We start from the raw sequence: 21,899 nt of genomic DNA on the forward strand, positions 1-21,899 counted from the left end.
CGTTAAAATCACTCGACGAATTTCAAGAGAGTGAGAGCGGTTGGACATTAAGTTCAATTTTAAATTTAACTCTTAATATAAATAAGTATAATTCTATGCGTGCGGGTTGTCATATAACATTATCAAAAAATGTTATATCGAAGAGAGCTGTGATCAATGTGAAATCCAATGATAACGCGTGTTTCGGCTGGGCGGTGGTTGCGGCACTCTACCCAGCCGCAAAATATAGCGAGCGCCCATCATCGTATCCACATTACTCAACGGTCTTAAATCTTGCGGGTATCAATTTCCCCATGACTTTAGATCAAATGAAAAAATTTGAGAATCTCAACAACCTCTCAATAAATATATATAGTGCACCAAATGATGTGGTTCAACCCATTCGCTTGAGCAAACAAAAAAAGGAGAGACACATCAATTTACTATACATAGAAGATGCGAGGGATGTAAACATGGGACATTTCGCATGGATTAAAAATCTATCGCAGTTAGTGAGCAAGCAGCTGAATGCTCACAACGGTCGAAAATACATCTGTGATCGGTAAGTGATATCGGTATACCACTATATATATATACGATTTTTAAAATATAATAAAAATTTGTGAGTAATCAAAAAAATGTTTTTTTCTGCTCCTTCATAGATGCCTTCATTATTTTTCATCTCATGAGAAGCTCCAATTACATGAGGTGGATTGTGGCGAGATGAACGATTGCGCGATTCTGCCGCCTAATGCACATGACAAATGGTTGGAATTTAAGAACGTGAATCGAAAGGAGCTTCTACTGTTCATCGTGTATGCCGACCTCGAGTGCATTTTGAAAAAAACCACGGCTGAAGATATGGACCGCAATAAATATCAACATCACCAAGTCTTCAGCGTAGGATACTACGTCAACTGCTCCTATGACGAATCATTGTCGGGGTACCACACACATCGGGGCGAGGACTGCGTTCAATGGTTCATACGTAGACTAGAACAATTGGCAAAACAAGTAACTACCATTTTATATACCATCATTCCGATGAAAGAATTGACTCCGCAAGAGTGGCGAAAATTCCGAGAAAATACGGAATGTCATATCTGTGAGAAACCATTCGTACAGGGTGATATTCGAGTACGCGATCATTGTCATTTAACAGGCAAATTCAAAGGTCTAGCGCATCAAGACTGTAATTTAAAATATCAAGAGTCTTTCTTCATCCCCATAGTTTTCCATAATTTGTCGGGCTACGATGCTCATTTTATCATCAAAGAAGTAGCTACGGCGTTCAAGGGGAAAACTGATTTACTACCTATAACGAAAGAAAAGTATATTTCTTTTTCGAAAACCGTTATAACTTCGAAAGATCATAGAAAAAATATTAAGTTGCGTTTCATTGATTCATATAGATTTCTGAACACAAGTTTTGATAAATTAGCATCTTTCTTGACTCCTGATCAACTAACGGTTTTAAAATCTAAATTCCGAGACATCGATAATTTCAATCTGTTAACGCGAAAAGGTGTATTCCCATACGAGTACATCGATAGCTTTGACAGACTGGAGGAAACGGCACTTCCACCGCGAGCATCATTCTATAGTTCTTTAACCGATTCAACGGTATCGGAAAATGAGTACGCTCATGCTTTGACCGTTTGGGAGCGATTTTCCACTCAAACACTTGGAGAATACAGTGATTTATATTTAAAAACCGATGTTTTATTGCTAGCTGACATTTTTGAACATTTTCGTAACACCTGTTTGAAAAGTTACGGTCTCGATCCCGCATATTATTATACACTTCCTGGATACACCTGGGATGCAATGATGCGATACACAAAGATCAGATTCGAATTGCTCACAGATATTGATATGGTCTTATTTATGGAAAAAGGCATTCGTGGAGGTCTAAGGCAATGCAGTGGTAGATATGCCCGCGCCAATAATAAATATGTAACGAAAGAGATATACCTTCGTTAGGCTTAAATAGGCCACGCCTCTCTACACCACTCGTGAGTCTAATCACCGATAGAAAGGGAGTATCGGAGATATATCGGGAACGATCAGTCGTGCGTGAGTAACCAGATAAGAAAGATATTGTAATGTGAATAGAGAAAGATATAAACTTTAATTGTCGTTTCTCTATTTGCAGGTAAGGGTACTATTGTTGTTAAGTGTAACTAGTATTATTATTATTATTATTATTATTATTATTATTATTATTAATTCTAATTTGTTCGATAATGAATAAAAGAGAGTTTTCAACTCTATTTGCAGAGAAACACAGTTTGTTTATTCTTCTCCAATAAACTGAAATCATAAGAGAAAGGAACATCCATTATAAAACGACAATTCTGGTTAAAAATGGCAAGGAAATTGGGATTCACATTCAAATATGTGGCATCACCCAACGATAAAAAAACAAGCAAAGTTGCGATACTCTCTATCACAACGGAGGACAAGGAGAAATACGCACTGCCAGATGACGAAAAATTCGCAAGTGTCCACGACGAACTATTAAAAACTGAAATCTATAAAAGAGTAAAAAAAAGTCTGAATCAAAGAGGCCAAGAAAGAACGGTGTGGATCACATGCACAAAAGAGATGGAAGCGGTTTACTTCGATGAAGACGGTAATATCATGTTCAACGACACATACCTAGAACGGATAGAAGAAACAACAACACTTGAACCCACACGGGGGGAGGAAGATCGACGTAATCTGAAAAACGTAGCAGAGAGATTCATGGTCGAAAAGTTTGTGTGTAAGCACACAAATGCAAAACAATGGTTCGAAACATTCGAAAAGGAGTGTGAGAGATTCGAAATCAACAAGGATAACATGAAGATCGAAATGCTGCGACTATTTCTGGACAAACCATGTTTGGATTGGCACTCAGCAACATTAACGACGTTGACGATAGAAGCTGAGTGGACTGAATGGAAGCAAAAATTTCTGGAATCATTCGCGGACAAAGGATGGAGCACCGGCGTATACGCTATATCCTACAGATATAGAGAAGGCTCACTGATGGAATACGCTATGAAGAAAGAAAAACTGCTACGAGATATGGACAGCGATATGGGCACAAGGACTCTGGTGATGCTTGTAGCAGCAGGATTGCCTGAATTTATTAGAAATAAGATAGACAGGAAAGTTGCGAAGATTCGACCAAGCTACTCCACGAACTTCGAAAATGCGAGAATCTGGTGAGTAAGAGTAGTTTTTTTTAAAAAAAAGAGGAAAGGCAAGACAATAAAAAAAAATTTGAAGAAAAAAAACCATGCAGGAATTGCGAAAAACTGAACAAAGGCAATAGATACCATCCCGAAGACTCATGCTGGTTTAAAAAGAAAAACGAAAAGGAAGCTAGAGTAATTGGAAGCAATTCGGTAATAGAAGTAAATTTGAATGCAGAACAAAAAAACGAATAATCACACCATTGATTAAAGTGAAAATGTTATTAGAAGATAAGCTAGAAGTAAACGGAACATATGACCCAGGTTCTCAAGTCTCTCTGATAAACTCAAAATTAATAAATATAAAAGAAAAAACAGATGATGCGAATAAAATATTCTTAAAAACGGTCAATGGTGTGACACAAACAAAAGGTCTAGTAACCATAAAAGTAAAAATCTTCGAAAAAGAGAAACACGTAGACGTATTTATTGTAGAAAGAGATGATTTTGAAGATTTCCTTATTGGCCTTGATATGATAAAGGAATTCCAATTAATTCAAGATGAAAATCTACGAATATCTCAAAAGAAAGAAATAAAGACAGACAGAAAAGAGACAGGGCTAGGAAAGGAAATAAACACAGTGAACCAGAATAACAGAAGGAAAGAAATTAAAGTTAATTTTAACGAACACGTAGAAGAACATGTGTCTAATATGATGCTAAACCACTTGGAAGACACACAAAAAATAGAGATCGAAAAACTAATAAACGACTATAATACAGTGTTTGCAAAAAATAAATATGACGTAGGCACTGTTACGGACTACGAAGCTCGAATAGACTTACTGGTAGACAAATATTGTAGTAAGAGGCCATATAGATGCACCTGGGAGGATAAAAAAGAGATAGAAAACCAAATGGCAAGATTATTAGAAAATAAATTAATTGAAGAATCTTACAGCCCATTCGCGGCACCAGTAACCCTAGTATTCAAAAGAGAAGAAAATAAACGATCAAGATTGTGCATAGATTTTCGCGAATTGAACAAAATAGTTACACCACAAGTTCAGCCGTTCCCTTTAATAGACGACTTAATCATAAAAACAAGAAACTGCATGTTCTACACATCACTAGATATAAATTCTGCCTTTTGGTCAATTCCATTACGCATCGAAGATAGACAGAAAACAGGCTTCGTTACACAGGAAGGACACTTCCAATGGACGTGCCTACCATTTGGTTTGAAAACAGCACCAGCTATTTTTCAAAGAATCTTATCGAATATCTTGAGAAAATACAACCTAAAAGACTTTTCAGAAAATTACATAGACGACATTTTAATTTTCTCAAAATCATTCAAAGAACACATAGAACACATAGAAAAAGTCATAAAAGCAATAGCGAACGAAGGCTTCAGACTAAAATTCAGAAAATGTACATTTGCAACAAAATCGGTAAAATACCTCGGACACATAATAGAAAACAATACAGTAAAACCAATGAAAGACAACCTGATTTCAATACAAAATTTCCCCACCCCGAAAACGCAAAAGAATATTAGACAGTTTCTCGGAAAAATCAATTTCTACCACGAGTACATACCGAAAAGCTCAATACTGCTAGACCCGTTACACAAACTGTTACGAAAAGGTGAAAAATTTACATGGTCGGAAAATTGCGAAAAGGCTTTCACGGATATCAAAAAGTTACTATGTTCTCAGCCAGTGTTGGCAATATTTGATAACAATTTACCAATAAGAATTTATACAGATGTATCACTAAACGGCATTGGCGCAATATTTAAACAAATACAAGATAATGGTAAAGAAAAACCAGTGGCATATTTTTCGAAGAAACTCAACGACTCACAAAGAAGGAAAAAAGCAATTTATTTGGAATGCCTGGCAATAAAAGAAGCCGTAAAATACTGGCAACACTGGTTGATAGGGAAAAAGTTTACAGTATTTTCCGATCATAAGCCATTAGAGAACATGAATATAAAAGCTAGGACAGACGAGGAACTGGGCGAAATGACTTATTATTTGTCACAATACGACTTTGACATTAAATACATTCCGGGAAAAGATAACGCTGAAGCAGATAGCTTAAGTAGGAACCCGGTACTCGAACCACTCGAAAATACAGAAGAAATTCTACAAACAGCTAATCTAATAAAAACAACAGAAATAGAAACAGACCAAAAAAAGAATAAAACACTGCAAAAAACCAAAACAAAATTTACAGAAGTAGACGGACTGGTCTATAAAATTATCAAAAACAAGAAAAAGATAGTCTTATCTGAAAAGCTAAGCCTAGAATTAATTAAAGAAATACACTCGGAATGGTGCCATCTAGGGATTAAACAAATGATGAATAGAATATGTCCTCATTATACAGCTAAGAATATAATCGCGAACATAGAGAAAGTATGTAAAAACTGCGAAATATGTATAAAAAATAAATCTAGAGGGCAAAGGAAGTATGGATCGATGTCACAATTAGGGCCGGCAACGAAACCATTCGAGATAATGTCAATAGACACCATCGGCGGCTTTGGGGGACAAAGATCAACAAAAAGATACCTTCATCTACTGGTGGACCACTTTACGAGATATGCGTTCATCTCCACATCAAAAAACCAGAACGCGGTAGAATTTATCAAGCTAGTAAATACCGTGTTAGAAACAAACAGAATTGAAACAATTCTCGCAGACCAATATCCGGGAATTAATGCGAGAGAATTTAAGGAATTCTTGGTAGAAAACGACGTCAGACTAATTTTTACGGCCGTCAATGCGCCCTTCTCCAATGGTCTGAACGAGAGACTAAACCAAACGATAGTTAATAAAGCAAGATGTAAAATAAACGAGAAGGGAGAAAAAAGAGCCTGGACAACGATTGCCAGAGAATGCGTAAATAAATATAACGAAACAGAACATACGATGACAGGCTTCACACCTAGATACTAACTAGAGGGCACAAACACCAGCATTTTACCTGAAGAAATAAAAATAGGGAATAATAAAGAAGTTTGGGTAAAGGATAGAGAATTAGCTCTAAAAAGAACAAGAAAATCGCACGAATATAACAAAAATATATTCAACAACAATCGAATGAATCATGAATTTAACACGGGGGATCTAGTGTATATAGAAAATGGCAACAGGCTAAATAGGAAAAAACTTGATGAACTGAGAATTGGACCTTTCCAAATAATAGAAAAGGTATCCAACTCAGTATACAAAATAAAAACGGGAAAACGAAACCAAGAAACTGGACTTTTCCATATAACAAAATTATTGCCGATGTTAGATAACAGGGATGTGAGATACGAATATTCCGCTGAGAGTGGGGGAGAAAGAGAACACTGAATGTAAAGACAGTTCGACGTGAGATCCCGCGCGATAAACGTCGAAATAAATCAGTCTAATATATTGACCCGAGTTGCCTTATTTCCTTGAGAAAATTACCCTTACAATCTCAGAAGTGGGATTAAGTATCCAAAGTACCCTAAAACGGCCGGGACAAATTCGTCGGACTCGTGGTGGCGGAAAGATTAAGAAAAAAACAAACAAAAAGAAAAACGCGCTCCAAATTACGTAACCGTTGAGTGTGTGCGGGGTCGCGAATATCGTAACGATACCAGTTCAACGGTCTCGGGGATCGTGTACGATTTCGAACCGAATCATTTTCGTAATTATTGAAGCGTCGTTTTTATTTTGAGCAAGCGAGTGACGGTGAATTCTAGGTCGACGGTAAAGTGGCCTGTAGAAGTGAAAATTCGGGAAATACGGAGGTGGTTGATGAAGAATTGGGTTTATGGTGAGCATAAACCGAAAATTCGAGAATTTCGAACTTAAACGAATGAATTCAATTTACGTGATCTGTGGCGTGGCTGAGGTGACGTCACAGTGGTGCTGTTTACGTGTTTCGAATATTCGCGAATATTCCAGAAAATCATTCCGAACGAGAAACATCGAGGAATAATAGATAGAAGTAGCGAACGAGCCCGCGAATCGAAAGAGCCTCGACTACGTTTGCGGGTAATCACGCGAGCGTCGAACTTGTTTTTATATATTGACTACGGTACTTACATATCGCATACTGTTTGAACGCTGATTAATTCGTGTTGTGCGCGTATGGACAGATATAATATGCACACGTTCACGCTAGTATCTCAAGCCAAACAAAACAAAAAAAAAAAAAAAAGAAAAGTCCCTTGAACGAAAATGCGAGAGCCACAACAATTTACAGTTCCTCAACTGAAAGCAAAACTACAAGAACGGGACTTGCCGTCAACAGGTTCGAAAAGCGAATTGATCGCTCGTTTAGAAGAAGCTGATCCGAGCGGCGACTGGAGAAAAGAACTAGGGATCGATGAAATGCCTCAGAGCGACATTATAACGCAAAATACTTCTTCTCACCTTAGCCCCGGAGAAAACAATATGCAGAGAGAAATAGAATTGTTGAGACGTGAACGAGATCTCATGCAACGCGAACTGGCTCTAGCACAGAGGGAATTGGAGTTAGCGCGTACAAGCGCTTCCCCTCAGCCTATTGAAACGCAACCCAAAGCCAATATAAGAGCTTTAACTGAGTTATTAAGCGATTTTAACGGAAGTCAAGACACGTTTACAAACTGGGAGAAACAACTAAACTTAATAAAATCATCATACAATCTAGACGATGATCTATGTCGCATACTAGTTGGATCGAAACTTAAAGGAAAAGCTCTAGAGTGGTTCCACTCGAAACCGGAGCACATAGAAATGAGCCTCGATCAATTTCTCCAGGAGATGCAGACGATGTTCGATCACCGTCCGAACAAAGTCGCACTGCGTCGCCAGTTTGAAAACAGACGATGGAAAAACGGGGAGACATTTAACGATTATCATCACCAAAAAATTATCTTGGCTAACCGTGTGGGAATAGCAGAGGATGAAATCGTCGATTATATTATCGATGGCATTCCAGATACTCGCTTGCAAGATCAGGCCCGTATGCAACAATTCGGGGACAAAATGTCGCTATTGTCAGCATTCGAGAAAATCTCGCTCTCATCAACAAGGAATAGTGGAAAACCTGAGACGAATTATAAGGGGCACCCTAGACAACCATCCTCGTTGTCGGAGAACTCTAGTGATCACCGCCCGGTGCGAAAATGCTTCTTCTGCGACAAGGAGGGACATCTCAAGCCGCAGTGTCCTGAGTTCAAATGCTTCTCGTGTGATAAATCGGGTCACATTGCGAGAGATTGCCCGAATAGACCGAAAGAAGTAAACAACGTTCATCCAGCTCCAGTCGAAGAGAACGAGTTTTGCCAAACCGTATTGTATACCATGTATCCTAACGAACACAAAGAAACGATTCAATTATCGACATTGTTGGACACTGGTAGCGCTATAAGCTTTATTAAACTCCGTTACGTTCCGAGTGACGCGATCGAATGCACGGAAGATCATAGTAACAAATTTCGGGGTATCAATAATAGTAATCTTGTCGTCCTTGGGATGGTTACTCTCGATATTGAAATGAATGGAAAAATAGAAAGATCGCTGCGATTAATGGTTGTCCCAGACTTTACTATGATCTCCTGTGTTATCTTGGGCCGAGACGTTATAAAGCGATTTGGTCTCGGTTTGAAAAATTCCGAAAATGCGTACGAAGCAGAGATCATGAATATCGACGTCTCTTCGCCGGTTGAAGACGAAGCGGATCTGTTGGAAATTAACCCTACTATACCTATAAAAACACAAAAAGAAATTAGACAATTGTTCCGAGAAAAGTATTTAGAGCCTGAACGTCCAGAAGAACCAAACGTAAAAGCGGAATTTAAGTTAACGTTGACCAACCCCCAACAGTTTCGTTTTGCCCCTAGAAGACTCTCGTACGCGGAAAAAGAACGAGTCCAAGAAATAGTAAATAAACTACTCGAAAAGGGAATAATTAGACCGAGCGAGTCGGAGTATGCTTCTCCCATCGTATTAGTAAAAAAAAAGAATGGTGAGACACGCATGTGCGTGGATTATCGAACACTAAACAAAATGACCGCCCGGGATAATTATCCCCTCCCACTGATCGAGGATCAACTCGATATATTACAAGGCAAACGGTATTTTACGATGCTCGATCTGAAAGATGGATTTCACCATATATCAATGGCCGATGAATCGATAAAATATACGGCTTTCGTCACACCTTTCGGACAGTACGAGTATGTGAAAATGCCGTTTGGCTTGAAGGGTGCTTCAACGAATTTTCAGAGATGGATAAATCAAGTTTTGAAAGAGTTTATCAACAAAGGGGATGTTATCGCATATCTCGATGATTTCATGATCGCGACAGAAACCATCGAACGAAATCTTTATGTACTGGCAGCCGTTCTAGCCACGTTGGTCGCCAATAAGCTGGAGCTTCGAGTGGACAAATGCAAATTTCTATTTACTAACATTACTTATCTTGGCTATCGAGTCTCCCAAGAAGGGATAAGCCCGACTAACGATGGTATCACAGCAATACAGAATTACCCCGTGCCTCAAGATGCTCGAGGCGTCAGACGCTTTCTTGGTATGACCTCGTACTTTCGGAAATTTATCGAAGGATTTTCGGTGATGGCAAAACCGCTATACGAGCTGTGTAAAAAAGATACAACATTTCGGTTTGGTCAGAGCGAATTAGGGGCATTCAATTCACTAAAAGAAAAATTAATTCAAGCGCCCATTCTTGCTCTCTACAACCCGTGCGACGAAACCGAGTTACATTGTGACGGTAGTGCTCAGGGTTATGGTGGCGTTCTGCTCCAACGAAAGTCCGACGGTAGGTTTCATCCCGTCTTCTACTTTTCCAAGCTCACTAGCGATTCAGAAAGCAAATATCACAGTTTCGAATTAGAAACCTTAGCAATAATCTACGCTTTACGAAGATTTCGGGTCTATCTTCACGGGATCAAGTTTAAGATTGTCACGGACTGTGATTCGTTGAAGATGACCTTGAATAAAAAGAAGTAAACCCGAGAATTGCTAGATGGGCATTGGAACTGGAGAACTTCGAATATATAGTTGAGCACCGAGCCGGCAGTAGAATGCAACACGTCGACGCGCTTAGCCGTGCGAAAAGTGTGTTGGTTGTGGAGGACAACCCTTTCGAAGTTAACCTCTCTATCAGTCAAGGTCGAGACCCTAAAATTAAAGAACTAAGAGACTTCCTTGAAAAATCGGAGCATCGTTTTTTTGAAATGAGAAATGGTTTGGTGTATAGAAAAGACGCGGACGATCTATTATTTTATGTACCACAGAATATGATCACACACGTAATAAGGAAATATCATGAAGAGATGGGACATTTATCAGTCGACAAAACTTGTGGCGCCATAAGATCCACTTATTGGTTTCCTAAAATGAAGGAAAGAGTCAAAACTCACATCGAAGATTGTTTAAAGTGCATAGCTTTCAACCCGGTTACGGGAAAAGCTGAGGGCTTCTTACATACCTTGCCCAAAAGCAATTTGCCATTCGCTACGGCACATATCGATCATTACGGGCCGATAGAGAAAGCACGGCTGATAAAACGTCACATACTCGTCGTGATTGATTCCTTCACCAAATTCTTCAAATTATATGCAACTAAATCAACGTCGAGCAACGAAACGATCGAGTGCCTGAAACGTTATTTCACCGACTATAGTAGACCAAAATGTATCGTTTCAGATCGCGGCACGAGTTTTACATCTCACGAATTTGACGAATTCCTAAAAGAAAATAACGTTAAACACGTGCAGATCGCAACAGCCTCGCCCAAGGCTAATGGCCAATGTGAGAGAGTCAATCGAATTTTGGGACCAATGATAGGCAAACTGACTGATAATTCAGTCGGGACGTATTGGTATAAGATTTTAGACGATGTCGAGTTCGCTCTAAACAATTCGGTCCATAAGTCGACAGGCGAGACACCCGCAAAGCTTTTATTCGGAATCGGCCAGCGCGGAAGAATTTGTGACGAGATAAAAGATTATATTGAAGGTAACGTAGCCCCCAGGGACCGCGATTTGGAAATCCTGCGAGCAAAAGCGGCGGAAAAGATAGAAACCTCGCAAAAATACAATGAGAAATATTTTAACCAAAAGCGGAAAGAACCGCACGTATACAAAGTCGATGATTACGTTATGATAAAAAACTTTGAAAGCACAGTTGGCGCACCGCATAAAATAATCCCGAGGTTCAAAGGTCCCTATCGCGTATTGCGAGTTCTTCGCAACGATCGTTACGTCATTGCCGACGTTGATAACCATCAAATAACGCAAAAGCCTTATTGCGGTACCTGGGAGGCTGCGAATATGAGACCTTGGGTTTCTCATGTGGCCTCGACAAACGAAATGAATGTAAGTGAATAAAGAGAATCGGAAGTGCGCTCTGTAAAGATATCTGTAAAAATATTTGTATGACGGACGAATATAAAGCGTGAGAAATCAAAATTGACTGTGCGATGTTCTTATCGATGATGTTAAATGTAATAGAGCTCGACGAAATGAAGTAATTGTAAGTGCTTTTGTATGAAAAAAAAAGGAGCGAAAAAGTATACAAGAGACGACGACGTCCGAGACGGACTAATGTCAGGAAAGGCCGAATTGTGAGATACGAATATTCCGCTGCGAGACGATGACTGGAGAGTGGGGGAGAAAGAGAACACTGAATGTAAAGACAGTTCGACGTGAGATCCCGCGCGATAAACGTCGAAATAAATCAGTCTAATATATTGACCCGAGTTGCCTTATTTCCTTGAGAAAATTACCCTTACAGGGACGAAGACTGAAAATCGTACAAATTTTCACCCAGGGGAGGGGAGATGTAACGAAAGAGATATACCTTCGTTAGGCTTAAATAGGCCACGCCTCTCTACACCACTCGTGAGTCTAATCACCGATAGAAAGGGAGTATCGGAGATATATCGGGAACGATCAGTCGTGCGTGAGTAACCAGATAAGAAAGATATTGTAATGTGAATAGAGAAAGATATAAACTTTAATTGTCGTTTCTCTATTTGCAGGTAAGGGTACTATTGTTGTTAAGTGTAACTATTATTATTATTATTATTATTATTATTATTATTATTATTATTATTATTATTATTATTATTATTATTATTATTATTATTATTATTATTATTATTATTATTATTATTATTGTTATTATTATTAATTCTAATTTGTTCGATAATGAATAAAAGAGAGTTTTCAACTCTATTTGCAGAGAAACACAGTTTGTTTATTCTTCTCCAATAAACTGAAATCATAAGAGAAAGGAACATCCATTATAAATATATGCCATCTTATGATCCGTCGGAACCGTCTACGTATTTAATGTATTATGACGTTAATAATTTATATGGATGGGCAATGAGCCAAGCATTGCCCTACGATCAGTTCGAATTTATTGAAAATGTTGAAAATTTCGATGTCGAATCAATTCCATTGAATGGTACACATGGTTATCTGCTTGAGGTCGATTTGGAATATCCAGAAGAACTACATGATATCCATAGTGATTTACCATTCTGTCCGATGCATGAAAAACTTCCGGGTAAACACCAGGAGAAGCTCATTGCCTCAGTTAGTGCGAAAAAGCGTTACGTCATACATTATCGCGCATTACAGCAATGTCTAAAACATGGTGTAAAACTCACAAAAATACATAGGATTTTGAAATTTAGGCAATCATCGTGGCTTCAGAAATATATCGACCTGAATACCCAATTTCGAACAAATGCAAAGAATGAGTTTGAAAAAAATCTCTTCAAATAAATGAACAATGCGGTTTTTGGGAAAACTATGGAGGATGTTCGAAGTCATGTACAAGTGAAACTTTTAACGGAATGGGCAGGAAGATGTGGTGCTGAAGCCATGATTGCGAAACCCAACTTTCATAGTCGTAGTATTTTCGCTAAAAATTTAATTGCTGTAGAACTTCGGAACTTGCAGGTCAAGTTTAATAAGCCAATATATGTTGGAATGTCTATTCTAGATATATCAAAAACATGTTTGTATGAATTCCATCATGAATTCATGTCCCCGTTATATCAGAACAAATGTAAAATCTTATACACTGACACCGATAGTTTAATCTATCATATTGAGTGTGACGATGTATATAATGATATGAAGAATAATCTTAGTAAATACGATACAAGTGACTACCCTATAGATAATAAATACGGTATACCGCTAGTTAATAAAAAAGTACCCGGTCTCATGAAAGATGAGAATAACGGGGCTATTATGAGCGAATTCGTCGGACTTAGGTCAAAAATGTATGCAACACGAGTTGTAGGTAAGAATGATGTAAAAAAAGCAAAGGGTGTTAATAGTAATGTTGTAGCGCGAACTATAACTTTTGACGACTACACTAAATGTTTAAATGAGGAAATTGAGATGAAGCGCACTCAATCTTCGATGAGGTCCACATTACACAATGTATATACTATTAAGGAAACAAAAATAGCTCTAAGTCCGTATGACGATAAGCGGTACATTATTCCTGGCGCAGTGAATACTTTGCCATGGGGTCACCGTGACATACCGTAATGTCTTTGAAAGCGATGTAAATAAGTATGAGTGGGTGAGAGCGAGAGAGAGTTGGACATTGGAAGTGAAATAAAAAAAAAAATCTCCGACCAAGCTCAATGTGTCCTTTTTTCTTATACCTGCTATGTTTCAAGCTCTGCTGCATGTATAGGGAGTGGTCATAAAAAAAAAAAAAAAAAAAACAGAGCCGAAACGTTTCCTTGTCCATTTTCTTTATTCATAGATCATCCTTGCTTATCCAACTATTGTGTGTATTGTCGAAACCTAGCCACTTTACAAACAACTGACTACCACGTTTCTTCAACACTTTTTCAATGAGATATATGTCGGGATATTTTGCTCGAAGCAGCTCTTGCTCGTAAAAACCACCTGCGATAGGCTCATCTTGATGATCTTTTATATTATATGTAACTGGATTAGTTTTTCTCACTAGATATATTGTAAATATTTCCGTTGTCCAGTTTGGTGTATAACCTTTTTCGAATACATTCTTAAATTTACTTATGCGCACTTTATCGCCGATTTTTAATTTTGCTTGGTTTCCTACTTCAGATCTATTGTATACATTGTGCAATAATTGTTTTTCATTCTCAGCGTTCACATCTTTCGGTTTCATTTTTATCGTACGATGTAATGTATCATTATATTTTATAATTAATGTATCGAGAATATCGATCCATTTCCAGTTTCCGCCAAAACTAAATTGAATCCATATTTTATTCTTAAGTGTACGATTGAAGCGCTCACAAATTGATGCTTTCAAATTACTAAATGTAGAATACAAGTGTATATTATACTTTTTCATCAAAGCCTTAAATTTCGTATTATAAAATTCTTTTCCTCGATCGACGTGAAGATTTTTCGGTATGCGTCCTTTGCTGAGAATCGACTCCATTGCGGCACTCACATCTTTTCCACTTTTACTCTTCAACGGTGCGGCCCAGGCGAATTTGGAGAATATATCGATGACGGTGAGGAGAAATTTATGGTTGGAGTTGTGTTGTGCATATGCAGACATATCTACAAGATCAGCTTGCCAAGTCTCATCCAGGCCACGTACATCCACATGTCGACGTGGATAATTCCGCCGAGCTGGCTTATGCAGTTCTTCAACCACCGCAAGCTTCTTTTCACTCATTTTTTCTTCTCCCCCACGGTCCTCATCAATTGAAGAAGATAAGAGTCTGGAGGACTTTTCACTGACTTATCAATAGATGATCTCGTAAAAACTTCATATCATCATGAAGTTCTGAGATTTCTCTCTTTATATTATCAATTTTTTCACGGAGATAGGCGAGCTCGGTTCTCACACGCTTTTCTGCAGCCGCCACATTCGATTCGCACTTTTGATTCGTTGTATGAGTCACACTATGAGTTATAGAATGAATGTGTTTACTGAATGCACCGAGTGTTACTACATCTCGAGCATTTACTGGCTCGCCAACGTTGCTCAGTCGTTTTCGGTCCAAGTCGTAATGACCGTCTGATGTAATTTTGAATCCAGCACCTGGTTTACCCGGAGGACCTGCACCACGTCTACTCAACTTTCGTCCAAACACATCGACGCTCATGTTGGGAATGTGGATGAAAGCAAGCCATCACATGTTAATAAATGATTTCAGCTTCATGCAACTCCTCGATAATCGATATAATTTCATTCGAATGTAAAGAATTTCCAGCAGCTTGCGATGCGAGCAACAAACGAAGACGATCCACTAGTTCATTTGGATCATCCCAATGAACATAGTCGACAGAGGTATGCTTTCGTGCTACCTTATACTTGGGCAGAGCACCACCTTTCTTATCGTTGCTACCGAGCATTTGGGATATATAATTTTTAAATTTATTATTTTTATCCTGACGTACTGCACCCGTGCGTTTATAAAATTTTTTATGAGCATTCGTTGTGATAATAATTTTTGTGATATTTCTCCAAGTCATTTGGTGTTACATATTTGAGTTCGGGCTCTTTTTTAAACAACAGTTCCACCAAGCCAATACTTTTGGGATACTTTTCATCTCCAACTACTATATGATCGAGTTCGAAATGAATTGGTGAATCACCACCATTAATCTGTTTTGAGCGAGATTTCGTACTCCATACACGCCATCTAATCTTGTTTTGTTATTACTACGCAGTAGGCCCAGATATTCACGTATCAAATTATCAACATCTCCAGATGATTCTAAATTATCATCGTCCTCATCATCATTATTATCTTCATGAATATCATTATCACTATTTTTAGTTAAGGGTATACCGACATTCTCATCAGTAATTGCATCATGCCAAATATCATCTTTGAAAGAAATATCTTGCTTCATGCTATTTTCCCCAAAATTTGGAGACTCTTCCTCCTTCTCCTCCTCCTCCTCCTCTTCCTCCTTTTTAACATTTACACGTTCATTCTTAATTTTAGGTTTTTTCGTATATGAAACTAGTTCTTCTAATGGTTCAACAATCGGTTTAAACACATCTTGCATTTTCTGCTGAGCACTATCACGTCCACTTTTCAACATTCGATGTTTTCGTCTGATTGCATCACTCGCCTTGGCAAGTTCACTCAGTACAGCCGTCTCCTTTAAAAGTTCTTTGCGCTTCATGTTGACACGAGTAAGTCAGACTTTAGACTGTTTTGTAAAATCCAGGGGAACAATTATTTATCATCATCATCATCATCATCATCATCATCATCATCATCATCATCGACAGTGAGGAAAGAATCAAATCCCCTTCTATATCTTCCAGTATTCAACTCACTGTCCTTGTCAATCGTGATGAATCCATACTTGTCCGATTTCCAACACTTGACACACATTTTTTTGAAACTTGCATAAGTCATATCCGTATTGACATGATCATTATATACATGCTTGAGGTTCATATCATCTTGTTTGAATAGCACTATAAAATTTGCATTGTCTCTCACGAGATGTTTCGGAATACGAGTATACGTCTGACAGAGATAAAAACTATCCACAATCTCGTGTCTTCCCATGGAAAACAATGCTCTCACGTTGTCCTGTTTCGCACACGCTATATCGTCAAAGATGAATATGGAGTTTGGGCGAGCTTCACTAGGTGCCACAACTTGTTCATGCTCGTTAAATTGAAAAAATTCCACTCCTTCCACAGGTTTAAGCATTTGCTCGAGCAATCGGTATTTTGGCTGCTTCAACGATTTCGAGTATAGATATATATTCTCAAATCTCAAACCATTTGGATGTATTAGGAGCGTGAGTAAGGCATTCGTTTTCCCACAATTCGAGGGGCCACAAAATACGGCTCGAATGCTGTTAGGTAGTAAGTTTCCATGACGCTTCTTCACACTACCCGCTCCAACAATAAATTCATCGAAATTTATTATGGGGAGTTGACCGCTCGAAACTTGTTTCTTCGACTTCATCTCGCATGCGACTGATTGAAAAAATCATATAAATGCAACTTTATAATGTTGGAATAGTCAGTCGAGTTGTGACCACTGCAGAGTGATGATTATACATGATAAACCTGGTAAAGGTTTGGTAAACAGTATAATTAACAATCTCCCCGTGGAACTACATCTACCGGGCTATCAATATTGTGGACCTGGTACGAAATTGATCAAACGTCTTGCTCGTGGTGATCCTGGTATAAACGCGCTGGACGCTGCGTGTAAAGAACACGATATCACATATTCGAAAAATCGTGAAAACTTGGAAACACGACATCTGGCGGATAAAATTTTGGCTGAACAAGCCTGGCAACGTGTAACCTCGAAAGACGCAAGTCTTGATGAAAGAGCAAGTGCTTGGGCCGTGACAAACATTATGAAGGCGAAAAAGAAATTTGGTCTAGGTATGAAACGAGTGACGAAAAAGACCAAAAAAAGTGTTTGCCTGAAAAAGATCATCAGTGCTGCAAAGAAAGCCATGATTCGTAGTGGTGACCCCCGTGAAATCGTCATGTCAGCATTGAAAGGTGCGCGTGCCAGTGTTAAAGGTGTTAAAGTACGCACGCCTCGGGTTCTACCTGTACCTCGCAAAATCGGCGGTTTATTGCCCTTCCTCGTACCCATCTTTGCCGGCCTTAGCGCCGTTGGTGCACTGTCTGGTGGAAGTGCTGCAATAGTCAAAGCTGTAAATGCTGCTCAAGCGGCTAAAAATGAATTGGAGGAAAGTAAACGTCACAACAGAACACTCGAGGCCATCGCTTTGGGTAAAGGTTTACATCTGAAACCATACAAACAGGGTTTGGGTCTTTACCTCGGGACAAAAAACGTATAATCACGCTACCACATCAACCACTCACCGACATCGATCTGCTAAAGTATGCGAGAGCCATGAAAATTCGTAACTTTCGTGGCGTTTTCATGCGTGACACTTTACCTGAAAATGGACCACTCAAGCAAGAATCAGCAATCGTGAATTTGGATGAAAATGTGGGCCCTGGGACACACTGGGTTGCATATAAAAAGACTGCGCAACGAATCACATACTTTGATAGTTTCGGCAATCTCCCACCTCCACTCGAACTCATGAGATACTTCAATGTTGGTAGCGTGAAATACAATTATAAAAAGTATCAGGAATACGATACAATAATATGCGGGCATTTATGCTTGAAATTTTTGTGTGGACAACTAAATCGACGAGACAATTATGCACTATATAAATGAGGACTATGGAGCTACGTGTTTAGTTCTAAATCTGCGAGCATCATGGATGAGAGTTTGACGATCACCATTACTGGATCATCCTCCATACTCGAGGCACAATTTTTTCCACCCATCGAACTATCGCCCGACAAAAATTATACTCTTGGACTCGTCGAGCTGCTCACATTCAATTCGATTCCAAATATCGACATTGGTTGCAATGAATTTCACGTTGGAAATCATGTGGTGACCATTCCAACGGGCAGCTATGAAATTGAAGATATTGAAAAATATTTGAAAACTGAGTTGGCATCTAAAAACATACAAATTCAGCTTAAGCCGAATAATTATACGCTACGCAGTGAAATTGAGTGCAATCAATCGATTGATTTTACATCCAAAAATTCAATTGGACCTTTGCTGGGTTTTACGTCGCGTCGATTGGAGCCCAATAAAAGACATGTGTCCGATCTACCCGTATCCATTCTCAAAGTGAACGCCATTCGAGTCGAGTGTAACATAACCACTGGTGCATACATCAACGGGCGAAAAGTTCATACAATTCACGAATATTTCCCATCTGTACCGGCCGGCTATAAAATCTCGAAGTACCGTCGAGCGTCATTTATCTACCAATCACAACTCGTCGCATTGACAATATACAGCTTCGTATTGTCGTTCAAGACGGAGATTTGATCAATTTCCGCGGTGAAGTCATCACCATAAGACTTCATATAAAATCTCAATGGGCATAATTTACAATCATCGTATTAGCAATATTAATAAGCCAACATGGGATCGCGAAAGCAGTCGTCGATCAACGCTCAAAGAGCTAACACCTCAAAACCTTCTACTATTGAAGAGTGTGGGTCTCAAAATTCGTGGAGTTCGCGTGTGAGAAATTATCTGCTTTGCTCGTTGTGCATCTGCTGCCTACAATGGAGGAAGAAATCGTAAACATCCAGACACTCGTCATGTTTGACGAATCCATCATACATTATGAGGTTCATGCTCATCAACCATACGCGTCGTCAACATACAACAACAGTGATGAAATACGTATTTCAATCCAGCATCAAGATTTATCAATTCTACCGAGTAAAAGTTCAATTCACATTTGCGGCAAACTGACAAAGGCGGATGGTGCAGCGTTAGCTGCAACGAGCCTCGTCAACAATGCCATTTGTCATTTATTCGAGGAGGTGCGTTATGAACTTAACGCAGTTGAAATCGATCGTAATAAAAATATGGGAATCACATCTCTCATCAAAGGATATACATCTCATTCGTCGGCGAGAAGTGCAATGCTTGAGAACACCGGTTGGCTCGATGTTGAGGAGACTAAACAAATTGTAGACGTAGCAGGCAACTTTGACGTATGCATACCACTGAGCATGCTGCTGCGATTTACTGAAGATTATCGAATAACGGTGGTGAATGCAAACCACGAATTGATTTTGACTAGATCACGTTCCGATGATAATGCCATAGTTCAACCAGCCGCTGAAGATTATAAAATTACACTACGGAAAATTGAATGGCTCGTTCCATACGTCACCGTGACCGATAAACGGAAAATTCAACTGTTGAAATTCATCACCAAAGTCACCCCAATTCCAATGAGTTTTCGTATGTGGGAATTGTATGAATATCCAATGTTACCGGCGACATCGAAACACGTGTGGTCAGTCAAGATATCAACGCAGCTGGAAAAACCTCGATATGTGATCCTGGCATTCCAAACAGGACGAAAGAATAATAAGAGGCAAAATGCGAGTAATTTTGATCATTGCAACGTTACTGATGTAAAATTATACTTGAATTCACAATGTTATCCTTATGGTAATATGAATTTGAATATAGAACAAAATCAGTATGCAGTACTGTACGATATGTATACAAACTTTCAACCGATGTACTACAATAAGGAGGCCGAACCATGGCTTACAAAAGCGGATTTTCTCAAATTTGCACCTCTCATTGTGATTGACTGCTCGAAGCAGAACGATTCTCTCAAGTCTGGACCTGTTGATGTGCGCCTCGAATTTGAAACAAGCACAAATATTCCAGCACAAACATGCGCATACTGCCTCATTCTACACGATCGCATCGTTGAATACAATCCTGTGAGTGGTGGGGTGAGAAAATTGGTATAAAACCGTACCATCAACTTCTTCAGCCAACAGTCATCATCGATTTTGTCATCGATCTACAAGGCTTCAAAGGACCCATCAATGAGTTTATACTCAAAGAAATTTCAATCATTCGTGCAGACGTGAAGAATGCTGAACCTCTCACACTTTTCTTCGCACCACCGTATGCATGGGATTCTCTGCCGACAAAGTATAAAACGACAAACAAATGGCTGGAACGTAATTTTCATGGATTATCGTGGGATTTTCGTGTAATACCATACGATGCTGCAAGAGGAATAATTCAAACTATCTTACGCGGCGCTCATACCATCTTCGTAAAAGGGGGCGAAAAGTCTTTATGGCTGACGAACTTTTTGGATCTGTCAACGGAGATTGTCGATTTGGAGACTTTGGACTGCCCATCGTTGAAAAAACTGCCGAAAAGTCCATCGAATTGCGACCATCACCACCACACCAACGAATCGAAATTTAGTTGTGCAACGAAGAATGTAAAATCTTTGCAAAGCTGGTTATACGTATATCATGCATTATGTAATAGAGGGATCTTGGAATAAACAAAACAATTTTTTCATAAATGTGTAATTTTATTTATACAACATTCCTCCTCCTCCTCCTCCTCCTCCTCCTCCTCCTCCTCCTTCAACATACATTTCATCGGTGATTCAGATATATACATTTTTGCGTTGAGAATATTAGAAATCTCTTTGAGAAAATTCAATAGCGTTCCAATCACCACCGAGATATTTCATGTATAGTTGTCCACAATGAGCCGTTTCCAGAAGTTTCTCGAATACCGCTGGATTCTGATCGAATGCCTTGACAACTCGCGGTGGCAGGAATACGGTGAATTCATTCCTGATTTCGGCGACGTATCTTTTTCCTTATTTGGTATTTGCTGTCCTCACGTCCGAGACGCGATATTCTTCGTTGACTTGGAGTTCTTTCAGCTTCTTGACAGGGAGATACACTGACTTTGCGATGATATTGTTGATGGCGGAGAACTCCATTATGGATATAGTTTTTGAGATTTTCTTTAAAGAGCAAGTCTTGACTCAACTTTACGAAGACGTGAAGTGATGCTTTTTTCTTCTGGACTCTGCTATTTGTAGTTTTTCCATCTATCCCTACCCCAAAACTAGATCATCCCCTTCCACACGCTTTCAAACAGGTTCAAACGTGATCTATATTGGAATCGATGCAATCTGCTCCGGTGGTCCTTTTTTCTGTACAGGCTCTTTGATTCCGCCGACGTTATGAACACGTGCATTCTAAACTTGTTCAAACACGTTCACAGCATTTCCTACAATTTCGACGTTGCGGAGCCGGACCGTCAATATGATCGTCCATTGATGATACATTCCAATGTTCA

General features: G+C 39.0%; 2 protein-coding genes across 2 annotated transcripts; both read left to right on the forward strand.

The window, feature by feature from the left end:
• Window positions 1-452: 452 nt before the first annotated feature.
• On the forward strand, window positions 453-1,962 carry LOC122411335 (uncharacterized). The gene is made up of 3 exons (XM_043420079.1): window positions 453-541; window positions 642-1,310; window positions 1,392-1,962. Exons 1-3 carry the CDS (start codon window positions 453-455, stop codon window positions 1,960-1,962), a joined length of 1,329 nt encoding a protein of 442 aa, XP_043276014.1.
• Window positions 1,963-7,390: 5,428 nt separating this feature from the next.
• On the forward strand, window positions 7,391-10,168 carry LOC122411336 (uncharacterized). Its single transcript, XM_043420080.1, has one exon. It carries the CDS (start codon window positions 7,391-7,393, stop codon window positions 10,166-10,168), a length of 2,778 nt encoding a protein of 925 aa, XP_043276015.1.
• Window positions 10,169-21,899: the final 11,731 nt, after the last annotated feature.

The sequence above is a fragment of the Venturia canescens genome, chromosome 5, assembly GCF_019457755.1.
Source record: "Venturia canescens isolate UGA chromosome 5, ASM1945775v1, whole genome shotgun sequence".
Classification (NCBI taxonomy): domain Eukaryota; kingdom Metazoa; phylum Arthropoda; class Insecta; order Hymenoptera; family Ichneumonidae; genus Venturia; species Venturia canescens.

What these genes read in the sequence shown, in the direction of transcription:
- LOC122411336 (XM_043420080.1), top strand. Translation starts at nt 7,391, where the DNA reads ATGCGAGAGCCACAACAATTTACAGTTCCTCAACTGAAAGCAAAACTA.
- LOC122411335 (XM_043420079.1), top strand. Translation starts at nt 453, where the DNA reads ATGGGACATTTCGCATGGATTAAAAATCTATCGCAGTTAGTGAGCAAG. An exon ending in CGAAAATACATCTGTGATCG is followed by an intron (nt 542 to 641) that starts GTAAGTGATATC and finishes GCTCCTTCATAG; the next exon opens with ATGCCTTCATTATTTTTCAT. An exon ending in CTACCTATAACGAAAGAAAA is followed by an intron (nt 1,311 to 1,391) that starts GTATATTTCTTT and finishes TGATTCATATAG; the next exon opens with ATTTCTGAACACAAGTTTTG.